General features: G+C 33.4%; 1 protein-coding gene across 2 annotated transcripts; it reads right to left on the bottom strand.

Annotated features, from left to right (window-relative positions):
* Positions 1 to 813: 813 nt before the first annotated feature.
* On the bottom strand, positions 814 to 5697 carry LOC143625509 (SPX domain-containing membrane protein At4g22990-like). 2 transcript variants are annotated; one of them, XM_077095827.1, is made up of 10 exons: positions 5641 to 5697; positions 4670 to 4790; positions 4277 to 4591; positions 4095 to 4199; positions 2601 to 3058; positions 2208 to 2506; positions 1921 to 2105; positions 1625 to 1815; positions 1423 to 1556; positions 814 to 1319 (listed from the first exon to the last, which is right to left on the bottom strand). In XM_077095827.1, exons 1-10 carry the CDS (start codon positions 5691 to 5693, stop codon positions 1081 to 1083), a joined length of 2100 nt encoding a protein of 699 aa, XP_076951942.1. In that variant the 5' UTR covers positions 5694 to 5697; the 3' UTR covers positions 814 to 1080. The 2 variants fall into 2 exon arrangements, with proteins under 2 accessions (XP_076951942.1, XP_076951941.1); XM_077095826.1 differs by having other exon boundaries at positions 4277 to 4790.
* Positions 5698 to 12127: the final 6430 nt, after the last annotated feature.

Raw genomic sequence — 12127 nt, 5'->3', positions numbered from 1 at the left:
AAACATTTAAAAAGTTAATTAATAAATATTAAACGGCCCGAGCTCGAGTTTGAAAAACTACGAAAAACGAGCCGAGCTCGAGCTTTAAAAATAAAGATCGAAACGTGCTGAGCTCGGGCTCGGCTCGGCTCATTTGCACCCCTAATACTGGCTAATTTGTTATATCGGGATATACTTGTCTTTCGGTTTGGAAAAAACTCTCATCTAAGGCCAACACGTGTAAATTTTAAACTATTAAGAATTGTATATTTTGTCATTGTTTTTAGAAATTATTGGATTTAGAACTCATTATGTATCATCGGCATTGTTTTTGTAACTAGAGCGGTATGGCTGGATCATGAATCGTCTACGTTTCCAATCTTGTTAAGTACTTTTGAACTGTCTTCATTTGTGCTATCCAGATATGGGTGAGATCGGTAAACCAAATCGAAGTTGGACCGCATTTTCAATTTATTCCTTCAAAAATCTCATTTATCGATTTATTACAGGTTTTATAGTTAACATTGTAAATACCTTGATTTATATAGTCAAATACACATCTTACTTTTAAATTATCTAGAGTTAATTACTCGGATGCTTCATGTGGTTTAGATATACTGCACATTTGCTCCTTACCTTTATAAAATTACAAGTATGCTCATTGCTCCGCAATACTTTGTAGTGGGTAACACAAGTGTTCCTTGCATGGATGATCGTTAGTTTTTTCAGTTAAATTTATGTAAAATGACTAAAATACCCTCATACAAAAAAACAAAATAATGGTGGGACCCGTATCAGTTATTTATAAAGTTGCCAGTTTTTAAGCTGACCCGACTAGTCTTGTTAAAGGAAAATAGAACTCGATACAAAAGTAAAAGCTTTATGAGATGACTAATGCCATACCGAAAAGGGAAACTCTTCTTTCATATTCGTTCGTTACATAATTCAAACGCTATCCATTACAAGTTTACAACCCGCGTTATGGTTATTACCTACCTTAAATCCGACATGTCATGAATGGCCTCCTCGAGTGAGGATGAAACCAAACCGGTCGAGATTCCCCCTTAGTTATCATTAACTATTTACAAAACTCGTACCGAACTAATAAAGAGAGTTGTAAGTGAAGAAAGTTGCTACAATGGTACCAATGCAAATCACCAATGAAGGAAACAATGTGATATTCAAGAGCTCACTCATACCCCAATATCCCGCAATCGTAATCGTTCCGTCTGCAACCACTCGAGCTAGCGTCCCAGCTTCAGTTGACAACAACCCGCCATTGTAGGTCCCACGTGATAACCGAGATGACATCACTCGTGATAGTAGTGACAAGTTCACACCTATAAATTAATAGTCAAAAAAATAAAAAAAGTTATATATTATTGATCAACTGTATATAGGAATACAATGAGAATTATTAATATTATTAATAAAGTAATAAACCTTCAAGAACTTCAGCAGACACGAACGTTACCAAAGCCGAGAAGATATATTGTGGAGCCGAATATGGGATGACCATATGAAAGCTTAACACGATACCTAAGCATACCATTATCTCCGACGCCAACAAAACTTGCCTGCAGTAACAAAAACTTGTTCATAAACTTCAAATGTATGTTACTTATGGGATTTTCGTAATTTTTACCTTTCTTCGAACACGTTGCTAATGTAACTCCCGACAAAAATGCTGACCGGAAGAACTGTCAAGCCAAGAAAAGCAAGAAACATGGCGACGTTGCTTGTTGACCACACAAAGTAGTATGACGTGACGACACTCGACTCAGCAAGTAAAATCTCCATAGCATATTTAAGCATGAAGTATATTATGAGTTGAACCTGTTAAAACTTATAAATGAGCATTTTTTGTTTCATGATCTAAAGTTTTTATAAATAATATAAATTTTTTTTTGTTAGGATGAATATATGGTTTTTGAAATGAACCTTGACCGATGGAGTAAGCAGCCGATATGCAGACATAATAGACGTTACAGGCTTCCGGTTATCCTCAGATAACTCGTCGCTAGGATCATCGTCTTCTTGTTGCTCGTCTTCATCTTCGTCTTCTTGGTTTTTCCCCAAATCCAAAAGTAACGGCTCGGAAAAACCAATTTCGACAGTGGTAGTACCTGCTTCAACAACGTGACCCGTTTACTTTTAGCTATTTTTTTATTTGACCCGTTTGAGATAAAATTATAAAAACTCGAAAATAAGTGAGCGTAGTCACGTACGGGGTGTTTCGTGTTGCACGATAATATCTTCTTTCTCGAGTGGCGGTTCTTTGAAAGAGATCCATAGCCATAGTAAATAAACGAACCATGCAAACGCCATGAACCACCCAGGCAAGGTATCTTGGTTAAAAGTGAACCCGAAGATCTTAAACTGTGTTTGAAATAAACAAGCGAGAGCGGGCCCACAAGCCATTCCGAGAGCACTTGCGCTCACGAACCCGGCGGATGCTTTCATTCTTAGCTTTAGAGGCACGCAGTCGCTAATATAACGTCTGTTAACCGCCCGAGCTGATCCCAGTCTAACAAAAAATCAGGTCAAACTCTTCTTAAGTTTGACTTTTACGGTCAAACATAAAAAGTCAAAGTGGTATAGAATATAGATAGCGTGCTTACCCACAAAACAAACGTCCAACGAGAAGAACATATATCGAGTTAAGATCATAAGCGAGAGCGTACATCGTGTTGCCCATAAGAAGAACAATGCTGCTGAATATAAGTGGTTTGAAGTACGATTTATTTGACCATGCGCTAAAATAAACCGAAGAGAAAACTTGTGCAACCGCCATTGATCCAATGACTACACCGCAAACAGTGGCTGCAGCTCCAAGGCTCAACGAGTAGTCGTCTGCTGTCGGTACAATGATGTATGTATTCACCATATATAAAAAAGTGTTCACTAAGTTCAAAAGAAGTGACATGAAATGATATCTTTCGTTCCCGATATTATCTTCAGATGAAGGCGATGGCAACTCGTCTTGCATTATAAACGCGTGTTTTCCCAAATAGTGAAGGAAATCGGTTGAGTTCAGTAGTCGTTTTTCAGCTGCTTTTATGGATTCAACAACCGGATCCTGTAATTTGTAGCAGCAAATAAATAGTTAAGAGTTATGCATAAAGAAAAAACCGAACATAAATTACTGAATTCAAACAAAAACCGACAGTTTGGTTTTATATTTTTGTAAAAACAGAATTTTCGGTTCGGCTTCAATTTTGAATGTGGTTTTAAGCCAAATATGTTAGACCTAAATGTATTATAATAAAATAACCATTCATTAATTAATACAAAAAAATTAGCCCAAAGTTTTATACTTAAAATTTATTGAGCAAAATATTTTTTTTCGGCCCAAATGGCAAAACTAAAAAAATTCAAAACCGAGTGGTTTTCAAAAACTAAAAAACCGAATTTTTAGTTTTTGGTTCGGTTGGAGCCCAAACCGACCCATGCACCCTCCAACTGATATTTTAGGACGTTAAGTGTTTTCCAAATTTCAAACTGATATTTTAGGACTTTTGATCGGAATGAGGATATGAGTCGATTGATGTAAAACTACCTCCAAACGCTGGTCCAAACGACTACAAGATGCTTCAATTCCGGTGTTTAAACTTTTAATTATCAAAAATCAAGTTGTTTGAAGCGCTGTTTTAAGTTAAGTTTTACATCAATCGATTCGTATTCTCATTCCGATCAAAATCCCTAAAAATTCAATTTGAAATTTGGGAAAAACTTAACGTCGTTAAATTTTTTTTAACAAAGGTCCAATGAAAACAAATAGTGTGAAAGTTGGGACCAGTGACAACTATTTTCAAAGTTGAGATTATTATTGGCCAACTGTATTAAGTTAGGATTATTAAAATCCAATTTTCCATAATAAAATAACCATTCATTAATTAATACAAAAAATTTATCCCAAAGTTTTATACATAAATTTATTGAGCCAAATATTTTTTTCACCCCAATTGTTAAAACTAAAAAAATTCAAAACCGAGTGGTTTTCAAAACTAAAAAAATTCAAAACCGAATTTTCAGTTTTTGGTTCGGTTGGAGCCCAAATCGACCCATGCACACTCCAACGAAAATGAAGAAATTATAAAAAAATACATATATACCGAGATGTCAAGATTCGGTTGGTCATAAATTGAAACATAACGTCTATCGTCGTCTTGCAGATCAGCAAGATTCCTAGTAATGGATCCAACAACCGCAGATATACCCTGCAGTAATGTACATAGTTGTCAAACAACAAAAGACATCTATGTTTCCAAATGCAATAGTGTCGTTATCATCGTACCACATGCTTAAACACTTGCCGCAGCTGCGAATAAGGATGGTTTGCTCGAGTTTTGACATAGTAATTAGTGAACTTATACCTGAACCGCTTATCAAACTTTTTAAGAATCTTTCTTAGACCAATAGCATTCATTTCAACAAAGAACAATAGCCTCAAAAGATCTCTTCCCACTTCTCTATATCCTTCTCTTCGTTCGATTATCGAGTCGCTATGTTGTCCATGTGAATCATACTCGTCATAATGGTCAGCAAGACTCGATAGCCTCGTCGCGAGTTGACCTTGTTGTTTTAGTAAAAACAACACTATCTTCTCAATCTGCAACCAAACAGCATACATCATAGGCTTCATGATTTTTTTTTTATTATTTTTTTTTAAAAAGCAACACGAATTAACCTGTTCATCGAGCATTTTGGAGAAATCGCGTAGAACATAATCGCGATTATCTTCGACAACCTCGTTTTGTTGTGCATAATGTTTCACTTTCTTTTTTAGCAACTTGTAGTCGATATAATAACTGAAAACATTAAAACAACAACATAATAAGAACATTTCTCCTCTATAAAATGGAACCTAAACGAAAACCGACTGTTTGGTTTTATGTTTTTGTAAAAACTGAACTTACGGTTCGGTTTTGGTTTTTTCATGTAATAAAACCTGAAAAACCAAACGAGACCAAATTTATAGATTTTCTTAGGCCTGTAAATGAACTGAACGTTTGGCGGGAAGTTTGTTTATGTACGTTTCTTTGATAAACGAACGAACATGAACAAAAAAATTGTGTTCGTTTCATTAAACGAATGAACATGATCACATGTTTCGTTCGTTTATGTTCATATATGTTCGTTTATCTTTGTTCAGTTATGTTCGTTTATTTTCGTGAACAATTCATTTAGATTTTAAAAAACGAACATAAACAAACACGAACACAAAATATGTGTTCAATTAAGTGTCCATGTTCGTGTTCGTTTAAAGTTAAATGAACGAACACGAACATGCCCTTGTTCTTGTTCGTTCAGTTCGTTTACATACCTAGATTTTCATTTTTTCATTTTTTTATTTTAAGTAATTAATAAGAATTTAATAAATATGTAACTCATATACTTAGTCTAAATGTATAATAATTAACTAGTTATTAACTAACAAATAATTTATACCCAAATTCATTATTTCGGGCCACTTTTTTTTCGCTCAGAATTTTCAAGCTCAAATGCCAAAACCAAAAAATTACCAAAACCAAAACCAAAACGGTTCTCAAAAATTCAAAATCCGAAACTTCAACTTTTAGTTCAGTTTTAGCCCAAACCGAACCGTGCACATCCCTACGTTTTAGTACCTGATAATGAACACAATTCAAAAAACATTACCCTTTCCATTCTTGAATCTGCAACTCCTTCAACTTCTTACCGAATGCGACCATAGTTAACCACCACGCTAATCACAACTCTGCAACATATAAATATATGTTTCAAATATATAAACAGTAATCAACAGAGTGACTGTGAGCATGAGTAACATGCAAACTTGTTACATCAAATTTGATGTTGTTACCATGGAGATTATAAGTAACAAAAGATGAGACAACACAACACAAGATTTTGTTTGTATGTTACCATTGGAATTTGATCATAGGAATATAAATAAATACGTGTCACCAGTGGAATCAGTTCATGCATGAAAACAAACAAAAACTATAACGTACACGTTGTTTTGTTGGTATGTATAATATATAATAATTTTGTTTGTGCAGAATATGCTTTACACAAATTTAGTCTTTTTTTTTAATTTCTTTAGGACTGAATGGTATTTAATAATTTTAGGTTATGTCACTATGTGGCACCCTACTTTTATTTTCCATTGCATATGTTCATTCAAATAATGAAATAATTACGCAAAACATTTTATGCCTTAAGTAGTCACTATAAGTTTTATATAGAGAGGGGGAGGTTTATAATTTATTGAGGAACCGTAAAAAATCAGGACCGGAGATTCATGAATTCATTTTTTGTATAATTTTTGCTGAAGTTTTTGCATATAAACACATGTAAAATGCATTCTAAAAAACTCATTTTTGTAAATAATTTTTTTGTTTACTTTTTTAACTGTTTCAAAAAGAAAATATTTTTTTTTACTTTTAAAACGTTTTTTTTTGTTGGTTTCTACACGTGTTTATATGTAAAAGTGAGTTTTATTACATGTAAACACTAATTTTTTTATGAATTTTTTAGATGTAAACACATGGTTCTCTTGTTCATCAATGAACTCAACTCACTATATATCGGGGGTGTCATAATTAGTTGGATCAAATAAACTATTTCATAATATGAATATATTTTGTATATTTGCTGATTTAAAGGATTATTTAATTAAAGATTTACCTTTATTGAAGCTTTTATATTGGTTGGGAAAAATCAAATTGTAGATGTGGTTCATATCAAAGTTGGCCCATTGGCCCATATGAATATGCATGATTTTGACCCTCCATGATAATAACATCATATTTATGTGGTGGTTAGTTATCATTTATCTTCATCAACTTTTTATGTCTAGAAAATTTTAGAAGAATAAAGTATTCACTAGTATTTTGGATATCTCAAAATAAATATTTGTAAAATATTACTAGAGCAAACTAGTAGAATTGTTTTTAGTGTATAGATATAAACAAATTACGGTATTCCCTCACATTTGATCCATAGAGTGCATGTTCTTTTGTTCTTTTATCTGCATGAAAAAGAATATAGGAGAGGGAGTGTTGAAACAGGGTCGTACCCGAGAGTTTGATGGTCTTCATGGACCTTACACGAGTTATAAAAATGGGTCTCAAAATATTTTAACAAAAAATAAAAATTCCATTGCCTACCCCGCACATGCTCTAAGCCGGGCCTGTGTTAAAACACTATGATGGTGGTTGGCGGCCGGCAGTGGTAAGATTGAGAACCAGATATGGTGGTGATGGTGGTGGCGCGATCGAGAACAATACATGGCTCGAGCTAGGCTCACTTTGACTCATAAGAGCTCGAACTCAGCTCCTTTTAAGTTCTTTTTCTACATTAGCTCAAGTTTGGCTCGTGAGTTGTTTTTTACAAGCTCGGACTTTGCTCATTTGTTGTTTATTAATTTATTTACATATGTGCTTACTTATTGAGCACACCTAGTACCTTAAACACCTAGTCCCTTAAATAAGTCAACCTTAGCTCGAGCTCAATTGTGCAGAGTAAAGTTATTACACAGAAGTCCAAAAGTGGTAAAACTTAAAAATACATAAGGTTCGTTAGGACTGATCAACGACCCTAAACAGTCTTCCCATACAAGGCTGGAGTTCGGGCTCAATAACTAAACAAACTTTAAATGAGGCTTGGGCTCGGCTCGTTTAGAGCTTTTTGTCAATCAGATCTTGAATAGCTCACAAGCAGAGATCGGTTGGACGTAAATGAAATTTTGGCATACTAGAGAACCGATATGTGTAATATATGTGTAAAATACATATGCATATATATTACATAAAGACAAAGTGTATGTATGTATGTATGTAAATACATGAAGAGAAGGAATATTTGACTTACGGTTGTAGGGTATATTATGAAATTTGAGAACGTGTAAGCCTTCTGAAGATTCACTTCACTTCGACTTGCATAGATATGAAGACAAGTGGTGTATATGAGTATATCTATATATAGAGAGAGAATATATGAGAAATAAAGTAAGAGAGAGGTGGAAGTGTCCTTATAGATATGCAAAGGTCACTACTATATATAGAAGGATTGTGTATATGTAAATAGACTTTGCACTTGTAAAGTGTGAATATTTCTTTTAAAAATTTAGTTGTATTATGATAGATTGATAGCAAATCATATTCTGGTCCAGTGACATGTGGTGACGATTAAGTCTTGAAATATTTAGTCTTGTGTTTAAAACCTGACTTAAGGGGTTTTTCCACAGTGATGGGTTTCTCCTTAATGTTGTTCCTGGATGAGTCAGACTCGAAACGTCAAAATCAATATGAGTTGTTGACGACTTGACAACCCGTCTAAAAAGTTGAGAGTAATACCAAACGTTGTTTAAAAAAAAGTTGTATTATGATAAACTATTACTAAGAAGTTATAGAGATGTTATATGTAGCTAATCCTATGTGTTGTAATCATGGGAGACAAACGGAAATGTTGATTAAATGGTTTTCATGTGACTAAAATAAATTAAAAGTATATTGTTTATATATCATTTTTAGTTACCTATATGATTAAACTTTCCTTGCCATGTTAATTAATAAGTTAACTTTATTATTTATCTTTTTTTACAAAATTAACTAACAAACACTATCAACTTAGACCACGTGTAGTCATAAAGCATCACCCCGAGGCATTATGTGACATGACGCCCAGTCAGAGTTATGGTTTTATACAAAAGTATAGTGTAGTCATAAAGCCTTCATAAAACCATAAGTATAATCATAAAGCCTCCATAAAGCCATAAATTTATTATTTTATTATTATTTTTGTACATTTCATGCGCGTTATGTAGATAACTTTGAACCTATAACTTTACCCCATAACTTTGAGGGGGGCGATGTAAGAGAGAGTTATAGGCCATAACTTTACCCATAACTCTCCCAGTACACATGGTCTTAACTAATAAATGACATTTTATATGTCAGTAATTAATTACATTATTACAAGTAGTTTTACTTACCTAATAATTAATTAACATGTTACATGTTTAAACAATTTGTGGACTATCACAAAAGAAAGAGACGCGTGATTATCACAAAAGAAAATATTTTCTGGCCATGTTTTTATATAGCAATTTTAACACCACATATATGTACTTCTTATATAAATCCTTTGGACAAAAAACGTCGACAACAAGTATAAAAATAACAATTATGAATGTGTTATTTCTTGCATGGCGGAACTTAGTGGGGGCGAAGAGGGGTTCCGATCCTTCGTATTTTCGGCTTAGAGCTTCTAAATGCAGCCACATATTTTCGATAAATATAGCTCATATATTTTCAATAATATTTTTGGACTCGGGAGTGGTAATATATGATTTTTGATAGTCAAACAAACCAACTAAAAGAATTGATTATTTGTTTTGGGATTTATAGTATTTATTAGTGAAAAAAAATTCAGTAAATTAGGTGTATGAATTTAATATTAAGATCTATTATTATTGATCCCTCAACAAGTTTAAATTCCGCCACTGGTCTTATATTTGTTTTTATTAGAAGGTATTACTTATAACAATTATAACCGAGTGTTCCAAAATCATCAAAGATCAAGAAAAACAAATAATACGAATTACCATTTTAAAGGGAAAAAAACATGTTATTTTGAATTGTATTTACGTTAGGCTTACCAAAACAACATAGACTTCCAGTTACTTTAAATTTTAAGGGTAAATTGGTTAAACAGGTTAACATGTTATAAAGAAATCTTGACAAGGTTATAATGAAGTAATGAGTTCGTTGGTTAAACTGATACTTATAATTGTTTTAAGATTTTCGGTTATTACTTTACATACAATCAAAATGCAACTAGCTAATTAAACAACTTATAAATATCCACTATTCACTTAACATGTGTTTAAATACAGGGCATGTTTATTAAACGGATTACACTCACATACGTAAAATAGGATTATATTCAACGATCAAGGACGCGTCTAGGGAGTGTGCAGTGATACTCGGAATATCCCTCAACTTCCTTTTAACTCCACCATAAAAATGTAATTAAACAATTCTTGATATTGGATATGATATCAAATAAAATGGCTTTAAACAATCCTTGATATGGATATGATATCAAATAAAATGGCATCTCACATCAATGAAGAATATACTCTTATAAGGTTTCAAAATTGACACATTATTAAATTCGTCTTGATGGTGATATACTAAAACATAATATTTAATATGATTATTGGATTTAAATAATCCCATCTTTAATGGGTTGGCCCATAATAATTCCACCTCCGGTATTTCCCGCTGGCAGTCTCACTTTTTCAATGTTTTTTGTTTTATAAACCAGCGTTAAAAAAACTTAACGAGGTTAAGTTTTTGCTGATGTGGCTGGTGAGTTGGCAGTGTCATAATCTTTCATGGCTTTTCCCGTTTAATCCTAAAATGCAATTACTATATTAATCCTACAAAAACGGACTGCAGGGGATTCGAGCCTGCGCCTCCAGCCCCGCAGTCAACACCCACATGCATAAGCCAACTGATCTGAGTGATTCTTTGATAAAAATCCAGAAATAGAAACTATATAACTAGACATTCGCAACCCAAAGAGTATTATGAACTCTAGATCATCAATCGGCCAGGTCGTTATTTGATTGGCCGATTGAAATTAGGGCTATTAAAGAGTGAATGACGACGAACACAAAGGTATACTTAGTTACCTATAAAGATGATTGGAAGAGGGTTAATTTGATCCCGGCAGTGACGGCAGAAGAGGCTCAAGAACACGCATCAAAACATCAATGATAATATAATTCATTATAGGGTAACTGTAAGCAATGTATGTGAGGTTCTTTCTGAAAGTTTAATTGAATTATTATGAACAATATAAAGTATATTGATTAACAGGTTACGTCGGTTCGTTCAAACGAGTAATACGAATCAATAATTGATCTCATTCCATGTTTATGGTGTCGGTAGGCTCGTTATGGTATGCATAAGGATATGCAAGATTCAATTTCTAAGTTTAGGGCGAGAATTATAGTGCAAGTTAGTGATTTGGGTATCCGGGTTCCCTAATCGGGTTGTGGGTTTGGGTCAGATCCAAGTTAATAAATCTGGATAATAGGATTTTATATAATAAAATAAAGTAATTGCATTTTAATCCAAAGGGAAAAGTTATGTAGGATTATGACACTGCCAACTCACCAGCCACATCAGCAAAAACTTAACCCCGTTAAGTTTTTTTAACGCTGGTTTATAAAACAAAAAACATTGAATGTGGGATTATTTAAATCCAATAATCCTACTTAATAAACCTAGATATTACTAGATTTTAAATGTGAATTTGTGATTAGCAGATTAATAACGCCAAAAGTTAGTGATGTAGCATGTGCATTCTCTTTGGGACACCTTTGAAAGGTAAAGTTAAATGTTTGGTAAAAAGCATGCTTATTGCTTTCATACTTGATGCATGTTTTAATATTAACCATTCATAATAAATTGAATTTCATTTGCTAAAAAACAAATACATGAGAAGATATTTTTAACAGCAGTATTATTATAGCAAACGAAGGCTTTACACAAATGGTCGAATATAAGAAATTTAACAATCTTGTGTTAAATCATTAAAAGACATGACCATCTAACTAACTCAGAGATGACATTTAGATTATTCAACATATTTCTGAAACTTACTTATTAAAAGACTTTATGAACCACTAAAATATATCTTCTTATAACCAAGCACACTTCACATCTAACTTCTAAACACACTCACCTAGCCAACCCACCCACCTAACCGGTTTGTAAATTCGTCAAACCTTGGTTCTTATGTACCAGCTCCAAACCCATACGGTTTTGTTAGTAATTTTCACGAAGTCAACGTATCATTTTAAAGATCTTTTTCAGCGTAAGGTCATGCATTATACTTATGTCGTACCTAGTTTCATCGCAGTCTTTAGCACCCCGAGTGTCATGCTTTCTCCTTCCTCGCTCCACAACGTCAACCTCCTTCACCATCGCTTTCTCCTTCTTCTTGAGGCGCGTAGTCTCGAGAAAATCTCTAGTTCGACCCCACAAATATAGTGTCCACACATAACACACTACTCTCAACATCCCTAAACTCATGGTTTTGGTGGTTACCTAGGCAATATTGTAATTTACATGAATTTGTTTTTTTT

This window comes from Bidens hawaiensis, unplaced genomic scaffold (assembly GCF_021521415.1).
Source record: "Bidens hawaiensis isolate Kalapana, Puna unplaced genomic scaffold, B.hawaiensis_p1.1 tig00004105_1, whole genome shotgun sequence".
NCBI classification, from domain to species: domain Eukaryota; kingdom Viridiplantae; phylum Streptophyta; class Magnoliopsida; order Asterales; family Asteraceae; genus Bidens; species Bidens hawaiensis.
The sequence above is the reverse complement of the archived record's forward strand: the minus strand, read 5'-3'. Positions and strand labels throughout refer to the sequence as shown.

Coding starts and splice junctions, on each gene's coding strand:
- LOC143625509 (XM_077095826.1), bottom strand. CDS start 5,693: ATGGTCGCATTCGGTAAGAAGTTGAAGGAGTTGCAGATTCAAGAATGG. Junction 4,200..4,276: donor GGCAAGTGTTTAAGCATGTG/GTACGATGATAA, acceptor ACATTACTGCAG/GGTATATCTGCGGTTGTTGG. Junction 1,816..1,920: donor TGCTTACTCCATCGGTCAAG/GTTCATTTCAAA, acceptor AAGTTTTAACAG/GTTCAACTCATAATATACTT.